Genomic DNA, 17,977 nt, shown 5'->3' on the forward strand with positions numbered 1-17,977 from the left:
ATTTTAATATCTGGTATTGTGCTATAATTCTCCTCAGTATTAACTGCAACCAAGATCAAATTACTTATATAAATGTTCAGCAGCAGGGCAAACATCAATCTCTTGATCATCACATTCCTTCAGCATCCGAGCTGAAATGAGCAAACTCAACAAACAGTGGGATCAAACTTCCTTTCTTCCTAATCTGTACAGGTCAGCAGTTCACTGCTAGACCAGCTGAGCTCATAAAATTTATTTTGTATTTACAACAGTGACACTGGCTGACTACCAAGATCAGTTTTTTTTTGTAATTCGAGAAACACAGATAAAGGTCAATTTCCTAAATTGAAAAGTGTTTGGAGAAAGATAAGTCAATATGAAGTGAGCTTTTATGATGCTGGACTTGGGGCTTTACAATAAAAGTGTAGCTCAGAATCATAGAATGGTAAAACGCAGAAAAACATATCTGGTCCACACTTTAGAAGAGCTAATTAGTTGCACACCTGACCTTTCATCACAACCCTGTTCATTTTCTCCCTTCAAGTATTCATCAGGTTTCCTTTTGAAAGTTAATGTTGAACCAATCCACCACACTTTCTCGATGTGCATTACGGATCATATCAACATGTTGTGAAAAAAAAGTCTCCTCCGGCTCTTGTGCTTTTTGCCTTAAGTCTATTTCTGGATACTGACATTTCTACCCTTGAAAACAGTTTCCCTCTTTAACTGTTAAGCCCTTCATGGTTTTGAGCACCATAATAAAATATCCTCTTCTCTGAGGAGGACAATGCCAATTTATCAAAACTGTCCACATAATGTCTCACCTCATTCTTCCAGTCAAAATGAATCACCTTTCTGCATTGGAATTCATCTGCGAAGTCTGTCTACCCAGTTTACTAGTCTGTATCCTCCATTGTTACTCTTTATTGTCTGATTCAATGATTCTTGACTGTCAAACAAGCAATATTCCCTTTGCCTCTCTTTTTAAAGAAACTTGATGATCAACAAAGGTCTTGTCCTGGGACTTGGGTCCAAGAGTAATTGGCATGAACACCTGGTCCATCCATATTGCAGCTGAACATGCTATTGATCCGGTTTAGCTTGTAACTTGGCCAGTTTGTTAACCCAGAATGATTCCAACAATGTTGGTTCAATTCCTGCACCGTCTGAGGTTAGCATGAAGGAGTTTCCTTCTCAATCTCTCACCCCATGTCCACCAAAGTCATGTCTTCAACGGGGCAGCAGTACAATGACGTGGCAAGATCGGTGGTAACTTTACCTTGACTTTCCGAACAACCTGTTCGATGACGTTATGCCACACCTGTGGTTCAGGTGGGACTTGAACCCGGGCCCTCCCTGGCTCAGAGGCAGGACTACACCCACCGCGCCACCTCCCGCACACGACGACAGGTGCCCGTTCGGGCCGCAGTGCGCAGGCGTGGGTCCTGGCAGCGCTTGGTGCGCATGCGTGCGCCGGTGGCTCCAGCAAGGGTCCAACCGTCAGAGAGCGAGCGGCGGCGCGAGCGCAGGGCTGCGCACGGCTGTGAGTAACCGGGCGCACCGGCTCAGGACGGGGAGTGGGTCTACTGCCACAACATAGGGCGATATGGGGGGAGGTATCCCAGAGCCCGGGGTCTACCGGCGAGGGCAGGATACTAGCGGAGGGGGCCGGTAACTGGACGTACGGGGAGGGTGGGATTGCAAGAGTGGCGGAATGTTGGGGTGCACCGGGTTGTTAGGCTTATCCATGGGCAGAGCGGCGCAGCAACTCTGGAAGAAGTGGTGTAGGTTAGGGAAAACAAGGAGAGAGAGAGAGTAAAAAAGTGGGGCAAGGCACCAGAGTGTGCATAAGAAGTACAAGAAGAAAGGATAGTGCTGGCAGGGGGGGGTGTCCCCCCTTCTGTTTACCAGAAAGTGGCTGAAATTGGGCTAATCCAAGAGAGGACCTCATAACCAGAGGTCGACTGTAACCAAAAGTTGCGCCCTTGCTTTGCTGTTCTTTTACAATTTTAAGTTTCTCAAATTTTGTTCAAGCTAAGCGTAAATGTAAAGTTTTTTTTTAAAGAAAAAGCAATATATTGTGCAACCCCCTACACTGATCGGCTTCACTGATTGTGGCCATAATGGATTATGTGTGATCAACGAGTTGCAATGCTACACGTTTGGATGGGAAACGGCAATATTGCTTAAGCTGGATTGGGAAATGCAAACTATTTCTGAAATGTAGAGGCAGCACTATACACAAGTAGTAATTTACTTTCATCTCAGCATATTCCAAGGGAGACTGAACTTCTTCACACAGTAGTCACTCTTGGATGCTAAATTATTTTAGAAACATCTTTGTGTGGGGTGTGGTGGTTAACAGCATTTGGAAAGGGAGGTGGGATGTGCTAGTGGAATGAACGTTGTTAACTATCATTTGTTGTCAACACAGTTGCAATGATAGAATGGAAAGTAGATCTGTACAAATGATAGAGGAGAAGGTGAATAGGAGACCTGCAAATAGATGTGCTTTCATGGATAAGACATTGACAGACCTCAGTTGAACCTGGCTTGGGGAAGGATGATGAAGAAGGAATGACTGCTGAAATAATGATCTCAATCTTGTGAATAATATATTTGTTATCTCTTTGTCCTTGTCAGAGGAGCTGGGTTTACGTAAACTGTTGTAGAGGTGAAGAAAAGCCAGGGTTATCTTACTATTTCAGAATAATCTTGGAGTTATTGTTTGACAGGAGGAAAGAAGGCCTGATATTATACTGACTTTATGGGTATTGAGTTTTATAATACAAAGCTCTCTCTCCTTAGGTAATGTGTCTTTCTGTAGTTCCCCAGTTCTCATCCCAGCAAGAGTCCATGACAGGAACAAGCTTTCATCTAAAGGATACATTGTGAGAGGCAGTCTTTGGTGACCGAAATATGTTTGACAAGGAAATGAAAGTGAAAGTCAAATGCTTTCAGCCTTCAAACAAGCCCTGTAGTACTTGCTGCTGCATGTTTACTACATGCAATTGACAGCGTAATTCCTGCCCAGCTGTCTGACGTTTGTCATGTGAAACTGAACTCAAGTGTTTCCTGTATATTAACTTAGTTTCAAGTTCAGATCTCGTCTGAGAGGGCCTATTTTTATTAGATAATCAGAATTAGAGTTAAATATAAGTTTACCATAACTTCCTTAGTTTTAATTGTTACTCTCGAGAAATAAAGCATAGTCTTGATTTAATTTCTGCTTCTGTCACTCCAGAATTAAATCTGGTTTGACACATCATACATTTTATTTTTGTTTTTTCATGGTGATTAGTGATTGAACATATTCACACAAGGTTGCCAAGGTTCTTTTAAACCAAGACTACATGTTTACTGAATAAAAGATAAAAAAGAAACCTGTATATATTCAAGTCAGTTTGAAGTGAACTTAACATAAACAGCAAAAAACATAGGTCCAATCTTTTCTTAGCAATATCAGCTTTCAGTTGTTCAATTCCAGAAAATAATCGTGCCCATCTTACATTTTTTTCATTTTACTGACTCTTTCCAGTTTTCCTCTGAGAAATGCTCATGGGAGAGTTTTAAGGTTTCTTTCCAGTTTGGATGGCATGGAATCATTTTCTTTGCTGATAGTCAAGAAAACTCACAACCTGGAGCTTCTATAAATCTAACACACTGTCCTGCTGCTAGGATGAAATTGTTCTGCTGAACTGAGGCCCTGATTCTTCTGCTAGCATGAATCTGAAACCTGATTCTTCTGAACTGAACACAAGCGAAACTTCCAGTGTCCCTGATCACTTGCTTTTCTGCATGTCAAACATTCAGCAATATAACACTTGTCAGTTGAGACATCAGGTATCTCACTGGACATTAAGTTGCATGCTCTCCTGAAAATCATGTATTTAGGTCATCTTCTCAAATTATTTTTTACCCTTTTTAAATACACAAATCTCACCTCCACACTGTATAGATGAAGGCAACACAGTTGACATAATCTATTTTGACTTAAATTAGGCATTAGATAAGATCCTTCATGGGAAACTGATAGTGAATATGAGTCCATGGGATCCAAGGAGATTTATCTAATTGGATCCAGAATTGCATTAGTGGCAGGAAACAGGGTGATGCTTGAGTATTTTTGTGGCTAGAACCCTGTAGCTGGTGGGGTACTGCAGGGATCAGCATTGGGATTCTTGCTGTGTGTTTATCTATGTAATGTCTAAGTGTGTACGGTATGATTTACTCTTTACAGTAGGAAGTTTGGTCAGCCAGTTTGCAGATGATATGATAGTTGGTGGGGTGCTTGATACCGAGGAGGATAGCCTGAGGTTACAGAAGGATGTAGATCGGCGAGCTGGAAAGGCTGATGGATTTCAATCTGGATGAGTTTGAGGCGATACAGTTGGACAGGACAAACAAGACAAGACATGATGAATAGTCAGATCCTGGGAACACCAAGAATCTTGATGTGCATAGTCCCCTCATGTCATGCGAAAGTAGATAAAGTGGTTAAGGAGGTATAAGGGATTCTTCCTTTGAATAGCCAAGCATTGGGTTTAGGAGCAGGGAAGTTGTGGGAACCATATGAAACATTGGTTAGGCCACAGCTAGAGTTTTGTATGCAGATGAGGAATCCACAATGCACTGGAGATGGCTAGAGGATATTTACCAGGATATTGCTTGGGCTGAAGAGTTTTCCTTATGAAGAGAGATTGCATAAACTGGGGTTGTTTTTCTTGGAACAGAGAAGACAGAAAGAAGACATGATTGAGATGTATAAAATTATGAGAAAGTGAGGACTGCAGATGCTGGAGATCAGAGCTGAAAAATGTATTGCTGGAAAAGCGCAGCAGGTCAGGCAGCATCCAAGGAGCAGGAGAATCGACGTTTCGGGCATAACCCCTTCTTCAGGAAGAAGGGCTTATGCCCGAAACGTCGATTCTCCTGCTCCTTGGATACTGCCTGACCTGCTGTGCTTTTCCAGCAACACATTTTTCAGCTCATGTATAAAATTATGAGGGGTATCGATTGAGTAGACAGAGTGAAACATTCTCCCTTGGTGTTGGGATTAATAACCAGGGATATGTATATTTAAGATAAGGGCAAAAGGTTTCGAGAAGATGCAAGGAAAAACCCAGTGTGGTGGTAATCTGGAACACTGCCTGTGAAAGATAGCAAACCCTGTAACATTTAAGAATTGTGTAGATGTGTACTTGTGACTCCAGGTTGTACAAGGCTATGAACTAAGAACAAGAAAATGGGATGAAAATAGTTCGGTATTTGTTTTTGACTGGTACACTTATGGGGCAAAGGACTTTTTTCTGTACTGTAGGCATTTATGACTCTTAATTAAATCAAACTCCATCTGCCTCTAATTTAAAAATCCAAATTCCCAAATAATTGTGTGAAATACTTTTATCCCAAGTGACCTCTTTATTCTTCCTTTCCACAAGTACCATTTCAAATTTATCTGTTTGTCATGTCTTCTCATTTTCTGTAACATTTTTTAGACTGCAGTCTTATCACTGTTTCTCTAAGCCATTAATGCTCTCCTTTATTTTTTTCTATGTTCTCTTGACCTATTTTATTACATGAAACTGATGTTTCTGTAGATCCCTCCTCCCTCTGGGTAATTTTATAACATTTACCATTTGCCTTTTTATCCTTTCCAGGAGGACTTCAATTCAGGCAGAACACATCCCATTGGTACAACTGGTTTTTGTCCCAGAATTGTTACTATCTCTCAAAGTCATTCCTGATGAAGGGCTCCGGCCTGAAACATCGATTTTCCTGCTCCTCGGATGCTGTCTGACCTGCTATGCTTTTCCAGCAACACACTCAACTCTGATCTTTAGCGTCTGCAGACCTCACTGTCTCCTAGTGTCTCACGAAAGCCAATGTCTTATTTCCTATGTTAGTTTTTTAGCTATATATTAACTTACAGTTGAAAAGGGTGACACTGATAATGTCCTTGCATGGGGTGGGAGTGGAAGTTGAAGTGATTAGCCACAGGGCTGTGGAGTCGGTGCTTGCGTCCCAATGCTCTGCATGTTTTCCTACTCGCTCCCTGTGGTGGAAGAGACCACATTGAGTGCAACTGACGCAATAGATGAGGCGGACCAGGAATCTCTGCAGGATGTGAAAAAATTCTTGAGGGCATTGGGCAGAGGTGTGGGCGCAGGTTTTATGTGCAGTGGCAAGGGAACGTGCCGGGAATGGAGGGTGGGTTGATGGAAGGCGTACAGCTGACAAAGAAGTCACGGAGGGAATGGTATCTGCAGAATACAGATTGGGCTGCGGAGGAGAATATGTCTTTGGTGGGGTCTGACTGAAGGTAGTGCAAGTGGCAGATGGTATTGCGTTGCATTTGGAGATTAGTGAGGTTCTATGCTTGTTGCGGTTGGAGTGGTGGGGTTTGAGGGTGGAGGAACAGGAAGTGGAGATAATGTGTTGAAGGGCATTGTTGATCATGTGGGAGGGGGAAATTGCGGTCCCTGAAATAGGACCCAGCACCAAAGTTCTATTTTCCTCACCCTAATGCACTCAGCAGAGCCCATTCCCTCCCTTGTTAGGCCTACATGCTCCCCCCCGCCTTGCTTTTCCAGCACCACCCTTTTCGGCTCTGACTTCATCAGCACCTGCAGTCATGGCTTTCTCCTGTATGTTAACTTAAAGCTGTACTCCCGATAGGCTTTCTGTATCATCTCCTTTCTGATCCAAATTTCATTGTTTGCTGCAAAATGAGCTACTGCAACTCGAATTCCCTATAAGACCGTAAGAAATGAAAATGGGTGGCCACTTGGCCCCTCAAGTCTGCTGTGCCGTTGAATACGATCATGGCTCATGACATTCCCGCATCCATGTTCTTGCTCTTTTCCTCTAACACTTGATTCTCCAATTGTTTAAGAATCTAAATATCTCCGTTTTAAATATGTGCATGGTCTCTGCCCTTCCCTTTCTAAGTTCCTTTGTAGCTGCTGAGAGATATGCCTTAGTCTGGTACGGAGTATGCAACATGTCCTTCAGGATTGTTGCTCTCAGCTGCAGGAGAATGCTGTTTGTTACTTCTGTTTTGCTTTCCACCCCACTCCTACACCGATGTCCTCCTTGCCGTCTTTTCTTCTTTTACAAATAGCAAGCATGTTGCGTTTGGACAGGACTGGTTGGTCTGGGACTACCTTTCCAACATTTTATTCCCCACTTCCTCATGTAGATATGCAACACAATTCCATATATTAGACCAGCTTTTTTAAATTTAAAGCTTTCACTTAACAATTTATTTATAGTTAGATCAAGTAGTTTAACCACTTAAGTGACAAATGTAATATAATACTTTTGCATTCTGCATACAGATTTTTAAAAGGCAATATATATAATTCAAACATGAACATGATGGGTGAGTTCTTTGTTTATGCTCAAACTGTGTTTCTTTTTATACATTACTCAGAACTTAGCTTAAAAATAAACCTGGAATGCTCATTAGGTTACTTTAACTTTTGCTTTCTTTTTTCAACCTGTCATCAAACTTCCAGGATGAAATTATTTCATTTTGAACTGCTGCAAAAGGTGCTGAGTGTATCTCGCATTTGAAAAGAAAACTATTTCCTAAACAACCTGTTCAGAGATATTACTACACATCTCTGGAACAAGTGAGACTTGACCCCAGGCCTCCTGGCTCAAAAGTAGGGTTATTACCACTGCAGTCCAGAATGTGTGGTGTTGGAAAAGCACAGCAGGTCATGCAGCATCCGAGGAGCAGGAGAATCGACATTTTGGGCAGGAGCCCTTTATCAGGAATGAGGCTGGGAGCTTTTGGGGTGGATAGATAAATGGGGGGTGTGGCACTGGGGAGAAGGTAGCTGCATCACATTTGAAGTTTGGCGTTACCTCTGAGAGGAATTCAGTTAGTTCCATCCACGGCATCTGATTCTGTAATACTCGGATCGTTTTCTAACATCAAATAATGGTGACACTTTTAATTAAATTGATGAAAACTCTTTAAATCAATGCCATTGTTTTAAGTATAAAGTTGACCTAAATGCACATTATATTTGTATTCATAGGATATACGGATGGAATTTGAGTTAGTTTTTTCAATCTATTATCTATCAAATCAGTGTTTTCGGTTTATCTGGCTATTCAATTTAATTGATTAATGGTTTGAGATAATTACCCCATTTGTGGTGAAAAATGTTAAACAAATTTATCTGAGCTTCCAGATCATTGACTCAATAGAATTAACTTAGATTGTGTAGGAGATTGTATGGTCCTATAACAGCTGACATGATGGAATGAGATATGTGCATCTAATTGCAGGTTTTATTTTACATATTCATATTTGGCTTTTCCTGATGATTTTAAGAAGATAGCAATATTAACCGGAACAGAAGGGTGAAGTGTAGTTGGAAGGGGAGGGGGGGATGAGGTATGGAGGAAAGAAGGAGAGATGATGAAGGAAGTGGTAAGAACGAGATGACAGGAAGTGAGAGGGTAGGAAGAAAGACGATGAAAGGAGCGAGAAAGGTAGATGGAAGGGGAAGGGAGTGAGGGGGTGAATGGAGGGGTGGAAGAGAGGAAAGATGCAAAATGGATGGTGAGTAGGGATGGCGAAGGAAAGATGGAGGAGTTGGGAAGGAGGAGGGAGCAGGGAGGGCCAAATTGGTGAAAAGTGGGAGAAAGATACTATGGAAACTGACTGAGAAGGAGGGAATGGAGGTAGAGGGAGGGCAAAGGCAAGGGGCAGGATGTGTTGCAACTGTGAGAATAGGGATGAGCATGGATGGGTGGATGTGCAAGAGGGAACGAGCGAGAAGGATGGTTGGAGAAAAGCAGGAGTGAGGAGGGTATTCAGAATGGGAGAGTATCGCTGCATAAACTGAAGATGTTCAGAATCTGTATACAGTGTTCAAGGTTGCAAGGGCAACTCCCCGCTCAATTCAGCTCAGCCAATAGTTTTAACCTAAGTTACCCTATTTATATTTGTAGCCACTATGTGAATGAAGGAACAAAATTACCATAATACTGGCCAGATAAAGGTCAAAATGTCAATCTCTTGGCTTGTATTGAACTCAGCTTTTGTGAGCTTTAAACTAGTCAGTTGCATGATGGATAACATAGTCCTGATCGGCTGATTTTTTTTTATTTAGAAACCTGTTCAGAAGTCAGCAATTGAACAGTTAAGCAGGTGCATATTTGTACAATACAATACCAATAGTAGCTTCAATATGTAATCTAAGTTTAGTATAATGGTGTCTTTATTGCCCAGCAGTTTGGAGTAAAAATATAGTTGGATGACTGCTAATTTCATTGGGGTGAGAATAGATCTAGCTCCCATAAATTGGAAAGAAAGTTTGACAGGCAAACTAATTGAGCAATGGGTTTCCTTTCAAGAGAATAATTTGGGTACAGTCAAAACACAATACCATGTGGGGGAAAGATGAAGGACAAACCAAGTCAGAGGTCCCTATCTAAGGGAGGAGGGTAAGATGAACCAGAAGACAAGTGCATATAATGATTTATGTTTGATAAATGCAAGTGAGAACTGGGTTCAGAAAGACAGTGAGGAAAGTAATCAAGATGGCCAACAAGTAATACTGGCAGCCAACAAAGAATTAAATTAAGAAGTCTTTTTGGAGTATTAAAAAGTTAAGGGAGATTAAAGGAGAAATAAGGCTAATTTGAGACTAGAAAGGGCTTAAGCCTGGAGACACAAAGTATGGCTGAAATGTTAAATGAATAGTATGCACATGTCTTTATCAGGAAGAAGGTGCTGCCAAAATTATATGAAAGAGGATGTAGTTGAGGCAGAGGGCGAAAAATAGATTAACAGCAGTCATTAGAAAGACAGGCTGTATTTCAAGTTGATAAGTCACCAGGATCAGATCAAATGATAAAAATACTGAGGCAAGTAAGTATAGAAATTGCATAATTTTTGAATTTTCCCCCAGAACAGAATGAGTACTGAAACAACCAGCGATGGGATGAGGGAATACATTGTCTGAGATCATAGCGGTAGATTCCGTCATGGCTTTCAAAACAAATCTGGATAATTATCTCGAGAATATTTGCAGTGCAACGGGATTAAGGCAGAGGAGTGGGGCTAACAGTGACTTCTGAGAAAACTGGATCTGTAAACTGGGCCAAGTGACCTCCTGAATTGTAGCTTTAATATTCATGGTAGGGGCCAAATATTCATATCAAATGAAGTCAGATGTGAATCATTGCCTGCATGTCGTGACCTTGTTATTCCTGGTTTGAACAGAGACTTTTAGTTAATCCACGCTGCTGTAGGTGTCTGCAGTTGATTTCATACAGATCATTTGTATGTTCAATTTCCCCTAACTTGGTGCATTTCATGAGACCTGCTGCAGTTTTCAAACACTTCGATAGTTATTTGTTGCAAATCTTGCCATAAGTTTTGCTTCATCTCCATTTTATAGAGTGGAAGTAATGTCAGTTGGCACTCTTTTGCTATTTCACAGAAGATACAAGAAGCAGCAGCTATGATCGGACTTGGTTAATTCAGTATCCCTTATTTATTGTATAATATCATGAACATTTTGCACTGCGCCAAATCCATGTGAGATGATTTAAAAATAACTTGCAGTTACTCCTCTGCATCGAGTCTGGCAAAAGCTTGCTCTTGCTCCTTTCTCTCGTGAAACATGTCTTCATATTTGTATGTGTTACTACCCCAGTGTGTACAAGTATTTGGGATAAAGCAGTCTTCTGAAATTCGGCAATTCGCTCCCTAGCCATAGTTAAGGAAAAACCTTCACCGCACGAACTGTCCTGGTTTAGTCACCACCTGTAAGTTTCAGTCCAAGCCAAATACATCATCCTGATTTGGAACTAAATGACTACAGCTTTGCTGTTTCTGAATCATAATTCCAGAGCTCCCTTCCTAACCGTGCTGTGAGTGTATCTGCTTCTCGTGGACTACAGTGGTTCAAGAGTGTGGCGCACCACTATCTTCTCGCGGGCAGTTGGGGATGGGCATTAAATGCTGACTTTGCCAGCAAAACCTAGATGCTGGGAACAATTTAACAAATACATTGAGGGAAAATAATGATGGCCATAAACACTGGCCTTACTCGTGACACTGACTTTCCAAGAATGAATTTTAAAAGCAACGAATCCAATATGAAATACATATGCCAAATTCCAAGGAAATGTAACCTTTGCAAATAATGGTTTAGGAGTGTTTATGAATATCAAGATTGATTAAACAATTACTTAAAACATTGAAGCATTGTCTAAATTTAATTTGATAGTATTTTAATCAGCTTTCATGGCTCAAAAGTGTGAATATGTTTTGCTTCAAAACAACCTTTTAAATGTACCTTTGTAATACCATCTCGGGAAGTATGTTCAAACTGACCAGCAACAAGCAACATGTAAAATGGAGAAACACGTGGTTCTGTACTGGGGTCTTAGCTTTTAAACATGCATATCAATGAGTTGGATCAAAGTACAGACAATTTATCGAAGTATGCAAATGGAATCAATCCATCTTGCCTCTGTGGTCTGCAAAGTTTTGGAAAGAATTCTGAGGGATAGGATTTTTTTTAGATTAGATTAGATTACTTGCAGTGTGGAAGCAGGCCCTTCGGCCCAACAAGTCCACACCGCCCCACCGAAGCGCAACCCACCCAAATCCCTTACCTAACACTACGGGCAATTTAGCATGGCCAATTCACCTGACCTGCACATCTTTGGACTGTGGGAGGAAACCGGAGCACCCGGAGGAAACCCACGCAGACACGGGGAGAACGTGCAAACTCCACACAGTCAGTCGCCTGAGGCGGGAATTGAACCCGGGTCTCTGGCGCTGAGAGGCAGCAGTGCTAACCACTGTGCCACCGTGGATCTATGACTATTTGGCAAAGCGTACCATGATTCAAGGCAGTCAGCATGGCTTTGTGACGGGCAGACCATGTCTCTTTAATCTTATTGAGTTCTTCGAGTAGGTGACAAGACAGGTTGATGAAGATCGAGCGGTGGATGTGGTGTGTGTGTACTTGAGCAAGGCATTTGATAAGGTTCCTCATGGTAGGCTCATTGATAAAGTCAAGAAGTATGGGATACAGAGAGATTTGGCTATCTGGATTCAGAATTGGTTGGCTGACAGAAGGCAGAGAGTGGTTGTAGATGGAACGTATTCTGCCTGGAGGTCAGTGTTGAGTGGGGTCCCGCAGGGCTCTGTTCTTGGGCTTCTGCTCTTTGTATTTTTTCTAAATGACTTGGGCGAGGAGGTTGAGGGGTGGGTTAGTAAATTTGTAGATGACACAAAGGTTGGAGGTGTCGTTGATAGTATCGAGGGCTATTGCAGGCTGCAGCGTGACATAGACAGGTTGCAGAGCTGGGCTACGAAATGGCAGATGGAGTTAAACCAGGATAAATGCGAAGTGATGCATTTTGGAAGGTCGAACTTGAATGCTGAATATAGGATTAAAGACAGGATTCTTGGCTGTGTAGAGGAACAGAGAGATCTGGGTCTGCAAGTACATAGATCCCTCAAAGTTGCCACCCAAGTGGTTAGGGTTGTTAAGAAAGCGCATGGTGTTTTGGCTTTCATTAACAGGGGATCAAGTTTAAGAGCCGCGAGGTTTTGCTATAGATCTACAAGTCCCTGGTGAGACCACACTTGGAATATTGTGTCCAGTTCTGGCTTCCTTACTAAAGGAAAGATACAGAGGCTTTGGAAGGGGTGCAAAGAAGGTTTACCAGGATGCTGCCTGGACTGGAGGGCTTGCGTTATGAAGAAAGGTTGAATAAGCTCGGAGTTTTCTCTCTGGAGAGGAGGAGGAAGAGAGGAGACCAGATCGAGGTATACAAGATAATGAGAGGAATAGATGGAGTCAATAGCCAGACGCACTTCCCCAGGGCAGGATTGACGGGTACACTGGGTCATAGTTTTAAGATATTAGGGGAAAGGTATAGAGGAGACATCAGAGGTAGGTTCTTTGTGCAGAGAGTTGTGAATGCTTGGAATGCATTGCCAGCGGTGGTGGTGGTGGAAGCAGAGTCATTAGGGACATTTAAGCGACTGCTGGACATGCACATGGATAGCGGTGAGTTGAGGGGTGCGCAGGTTAAGTTATTATATATTACATGAGGATTAAACCTCGGCACAACATCGTGGGCCAAGGGGCCTGTTCTGTGCTGTACTGTTCTATGTTCTGAGGAAGCAGGACTTTGCAAATGGATATAAACTGACAATGTGGGGGAAGTGTGCGGTCATTGAATTTGAATGGCAGCCTGACTAAACAGAGTATTTTCCATCAACAAAATGGAACTGCAGAAGAGCAAGGCAGAAGTTAGCAAGAGATAGTGCCTAGCCAAAACAAAAAAAATCAATCCAAATAAGCCCTTCAGGAAGAAGGGCTTATGCCCGAAACGTCGATTCTCCTCCTTGGATGCTGCCTGACCTGCTGCGCTTTTCTAGCAACACATTTTTCAGCTCTGATCTCCAGCATTTTCAGTACTCACTTTCACACAGCCATAATTGTCCATTCAGAGCACTACATTCAGTCTGGGCCGTATCATTAACATAAGTATCATTGGCATTGCAAGGGTGTAGCACAGTTTCAGTATAATTAAACTAGACTTTTAAAGGTTATCATAAGATGATATTGCATAAATCAGTGTTCATTTGAGTTTAGAAGATTTGAGAGGTGATTTAATTGAGATTCTAGTAATAGTAAAGGAATTCAAAAGGGTAAAGGTACAAAGCTCTCTTTCTGCTGGAGACAATCCTGAAAAATGGCATACAATTGTTACTTAGGAGTGGAATTAAGAAGCATTTTTTTATAACATGAAAATGTAACTCTAATTGAAATGAGTGTGTATGCTGGATCAAGGTAAATATTTAAAACTGGTAGATTGTTGTTTCATCAGTTTATCCTAAATATGAATTAGATACAGGTAAATGGATTTTAGATGTGCATCGGGAAATATCTAATTAAATCAAAGAGCAGGTTACCTTCTCCTTTTCTATGGCCGCTGTGTGTTGAGATCCTTGTTGCCAGTGTTAGTACAGGAGAGAAGCATAGCTGTTTAGAAATGATGGTCAGCTATTTTAAAAAAAAAGGAAACGTGTGATGACTTCCGATAATTTGCATTAAATGTTCCCATCATTTTCAAAAGATATTGGAGATGGATTTGTATATTGAAACATTTCAATTTATCAGTTGGCAAAGGATCTTTATAAACTAAAGTATGTAATTGTCATAACTTTTTGTTCTATCTTTTATCTAAAGTATTTAATTTGTATGCTGATATTTACAAGTGTAATATTTATGGCTTAAAAGGTCAAAAATGACAGAAGCAGAGAAGGACCTGGTGGCTAAGATGCTGCGAGCAGTCCTGCAGTCGAGCAAAGATGGTGTGCTTTTCACAAGGCTGCAGGGAGAGTATAAGCAACTGACGGGTGAAGTGATCCCTCATAAGCAGCTTGGATTTCCAACTCTTGAGAACTATTTGAAAAGCATTCCTTCAGTTGTCACGTTTGGAGTTAATAAAAATGGAGAGGTAAGACATTTATAGTTTTTTTTGTTGTGTGCAACTCCTTATTCTCCAGCCACTCAGTTCAGTGATTGAACCTGTGCTGATAATTGCAATGTAGTATTTGGTTGGCCCACTCAAAGACAAAGGAGAGAATCTGTGTTTGGAGCCAGAAGAGGTAGATGAGGTCCTAAATTCACTGAAGAGAAGGAATTGGTAGAGGATGATCTCGGGGAAGGGACTGTCGAATTTCTAAGGAAAGTTGCTCTTAAAAAGGAAGAAGACTTGTGTGCCTTATCAAGTATTAAGGTAGAAAACTTCCTAAGCCCTGATGGGATCTATCCCAGAATATTGAGGGAGGCAAGAGAAGAAATTGCTGCAGTATTGACAGATACCTGTGTGTCCCCTTTGGCCACAGGTGAGGTACCAGAGGACTGAAGAATAACCAATGTTGTTCCATTGTTTAAGGGTAGTAGGGATAATTCATGAAATTATAAACCTATGAGCCTCACTTGGTGGTAGGGAAATTATTGGAAAAGATTCTCAGGGACAAGATCTATACTCAATTGGAAGCAAATGAGCCTATTAGCAATAGACAGCATGGTTTTGTGCATGGGAGGTCATGCCTCACTAACTTCATCTGGTTTTTTGAGGTGACAAAGATGATTGTGGGGAAAAGTGGTTGATATTATCTACATAGATGTCAGTAAAACCCTTGACAAGGTCCCTCCTGGCAGACTGGTACAAGAGATGAGGTCACATCGTTTTTCGGGTGAGCTGGCAAGATGAAGACAGATCTGGTGTAGTCATAGGAGACAGAGGGTAGCAATGGAAGGATGTTTTTCGGAATGGGAGGGTTTTGACTAAGGGGGTTCCATTGGGATCAGTGCTGGGACCTCTGCTGTTCATGATCTACGTAGATGCTGTGGAGGAAAGCGTAGCTGGTCTAATTAGTAAGTTTGCATACAATACAAAGAATGGTGGAATTGCGGTTAATGAGGATTGTCAGAGGATACAGCAGGATACAGATCAGTTGGAAGCATGGGCAGGAAAACGGCAGATGGTGGTTAATCCAGACAAGTGTGAGTTGATGCATTTTGGAGGGTCAAGTTCAGGTGGAAATTATATAGTGAATGCCAGAACCCTGGGGAATATTGATATGCAGAGGGATCTGGGTGTGTGGTCCACAGATCACTGAAGGTGAGAGCACAGGTAGATAAGGTAGTAAAAAAGGCCTATACCATGCTTGCCGTCATTGGAAGGGGCATTGAGTATAAGGATAGGCAAGTTATGCTGTAGCTTTATAGAACTTCAGTTTTGCCAAGCTTGGAATATTTGCATACAGTTGTGGCCACCACACTACTAGAAGGATGTGGATGCTTTGGAGAGGGTACAGCAAAGGTTTACCAGGATCTTGGCTAGTATGGGGGATTTTAGCTGTGAAGAAAATATGGATTTGTTTTCACTGCAATGCAGGAGGTTGAAGGGTTATCTGATACGAGTTTATAAGATTGTGAATGGCATGGATAGAGTGTGAAGTATGAGGCTTTTTCTCAGGGTAGAGGGGTCAATAACTAGGGGGGACACAGGTCCAAAGTACGAGCGGGCATGGGGGTGGACTTTCAAAATGGATCTTTGAGGCAAGTTTTTCACACAGAGTGGAGAGTTCCTGGAACGTGCTGCCAGAGGAGGTAGTGGAAGCAGACACGAGCAACATTCAAGAAACACCTGGACAAATATCTGAATATAAAGGAAAGAGAGGGATAAGGATCCTGTAAATGAAGATAGTTTAAGTATGGAAGGGCAAAATGTGTTGGCACAGGCTCAGAGAACCGAAGGTCCTATTCCTGTGTGGTATTGTTCTTTGTTCTTTGGAAATAAATGGGCATGAAAAGTGTGGTGCTGGAAAAACACAGCAGGCCAGGCAGCATCCGAGGAACAGGAGAATCGACGTTTCACGCATAAGCCCTTCTTCAGGAATGAGGCTGGTGTGCCAAGCGGGCTGAGATAAAAGGTAGGGGGGGGAGGGGTGTTGGGAATACGATTGGTGGAAGGAGGTGAGGGTGATAGGCCGGAGAGGGGGTGGGGGCGGAGAGATCGAGAAGAAGGTTGCAGGTCAAGAGGGGGTTGAGAATGAGGTTGAGGGTTGGGATTCAGCACCACCCTCTTGACCCCGCCCCCCCCGCCTTATCTGTGGATGTAACACTGTTATGCATTTTATTCTGCTACCTGATGAACTTTGTATGGTGTGATTTGCCTGTCAAGCAGTATTTTTGAGGCAAAGTTGATTACATTTTGGGTACAAACAGGCATGGGAAGATTTTGAGAAGGTGGAATTGAAATCAAGATCAAACATAATTCTTGAATGGTAAAGCAGGTTCAACTGGCCTATCCAGCGCCAGTTTCTCATGTTAGGTTTTTTAATATGATGATGTAGGGAGCTGACATAAATGCACATTCTGATGCCAAACGATAAAAAAAGCTTTTCTTTTAGTTCCAGAAAGCTTATATAAACTTTAGATGTTGCTTTTGAAATCATCAATATAATTTGTATAAGAATGTCATTTTATTCCAGAAATTTGCTTATTTTTTTCTCGTTTAATCCATAGACCGTTTGTTTTGCTGCTGTAAACAGTGAGATTGCACACATCGCTAAACTGGTGGCCCGTCAGCGAAGTCCCAAGAAAAGGCATGGTGGCCAAACATTGGTAAATTCCCAAGTGCGATTAAAGCGTGTTTTGCCAGCCACCCAAGTTGGTAAGTCACTCTCAACCTTTATCAGCTGTTTGGAAAGTGAATCCTTTTGGGGGAAAAAATGATGTGTAAACTTTGCTGAAGCTGAATTTTGAACAGTTTCAAAATGCTAAGTTCACCTGATGCTCCTTTACAGCAGGTTAGAGGTTGTGGGGTTCTGGGGTTGTGATTGTGGCTATAAACACCTGGAAACTGATTTGAGGCAGAGCATCTATTGTGTGCTGTAGGTCATTCACACAGTACTTTACATTCATAAGTTGCATTTGGGAATTTGTGTCAAGACCATAATTTAACACTTATCCGGTGTTGTGTGATTGCTTTTGTTCTAAACTTTGGTTATCTGAACAAGGTTCCCTGTGGTAGACTGGTTAGCAAGGTTAGATCCTATGGAATACAGGGAGAACTAGCCGTTTGGATACAGAACTGGCTCAGAGGTAGAAGACAGAGGGTGGTGATGGAGAGTTGTTTTTCAGACTGGAGGCCTGTGACCAATGGAGTGCCACAAGGATCGGTGCTGGGTCCTCTAATTTTTGTCATGTACATAAATGATTTGGATGCGAGCATAAGAGGTACAGTTAGTAAGTTTGCAGATGACACCAAAATTGGAGGTGCAGTGGACAGTGAAGAAGGTTACCTCAGAATACAACAGGATCTTGACCAGATGGGCCAATGGGCTGACGAGTGGCAGATGGAGTTTAATTCAGATAAATACGAGGTGCTGCATTTTGGGAAAGCAAATCTTAGCAGGACT

The 17,977-nt window shown here is 42.0% G+C and overlaps 1 protein-coding gene across 2 annotated transcripts in view; it reads left to right on the top strand.

Annotated features, from left to right (window-relative positions):
• Positions 1-606: 606 nt before the first annotated feature.
• LOC122564384 (tudor domain-containing protein 7-like) overlaps positions 607-17,977 on the top strand; it is a 123,672-nt gene continuing 106,301 nt past the window's right edge. Inside the window, exons 1-3 of one of the 2 annotated variants that reach the window (XM_043719169.1) lie at positions 607-1,522; positions 14,280-14,499; positions 17,082-17,229. In XM_043719169.1, the coding sequence (XP_043575104.1) occupies positions 14,287-14,499; positions 17,082-17,229 (361 nt within the window). In that variant the 5' untranslated portion in view covers positions 607-1,522; positions 14,280-14,286. Of the gene's footprint in view, positions 1,523-5,655; positions 5,674-14,279; positions 14,500-17,081; positions 17,230-17,977 lie in introns of those variants that run through there. The other variant, XM_043719178.1, reaches the window with a different exon arrangement.

Source organism: Chiloscyllium plagiosum, chromosome 2 (genome assembly GCF_004010195.1).
Source record: "Chiloscyllium plagiosum isolate BGI_BamShark_2017 chromosome 2, ASM401019v2, whole genome shotgun sequence".
NCBI classification, from domain to species: Eukaryota; Metazoa; Chordata; class Chondrichthyes; order Orectolobiformes; family Hemiscylliidae; genus Chiloscyllium; species Chiloscyllium plagiosum.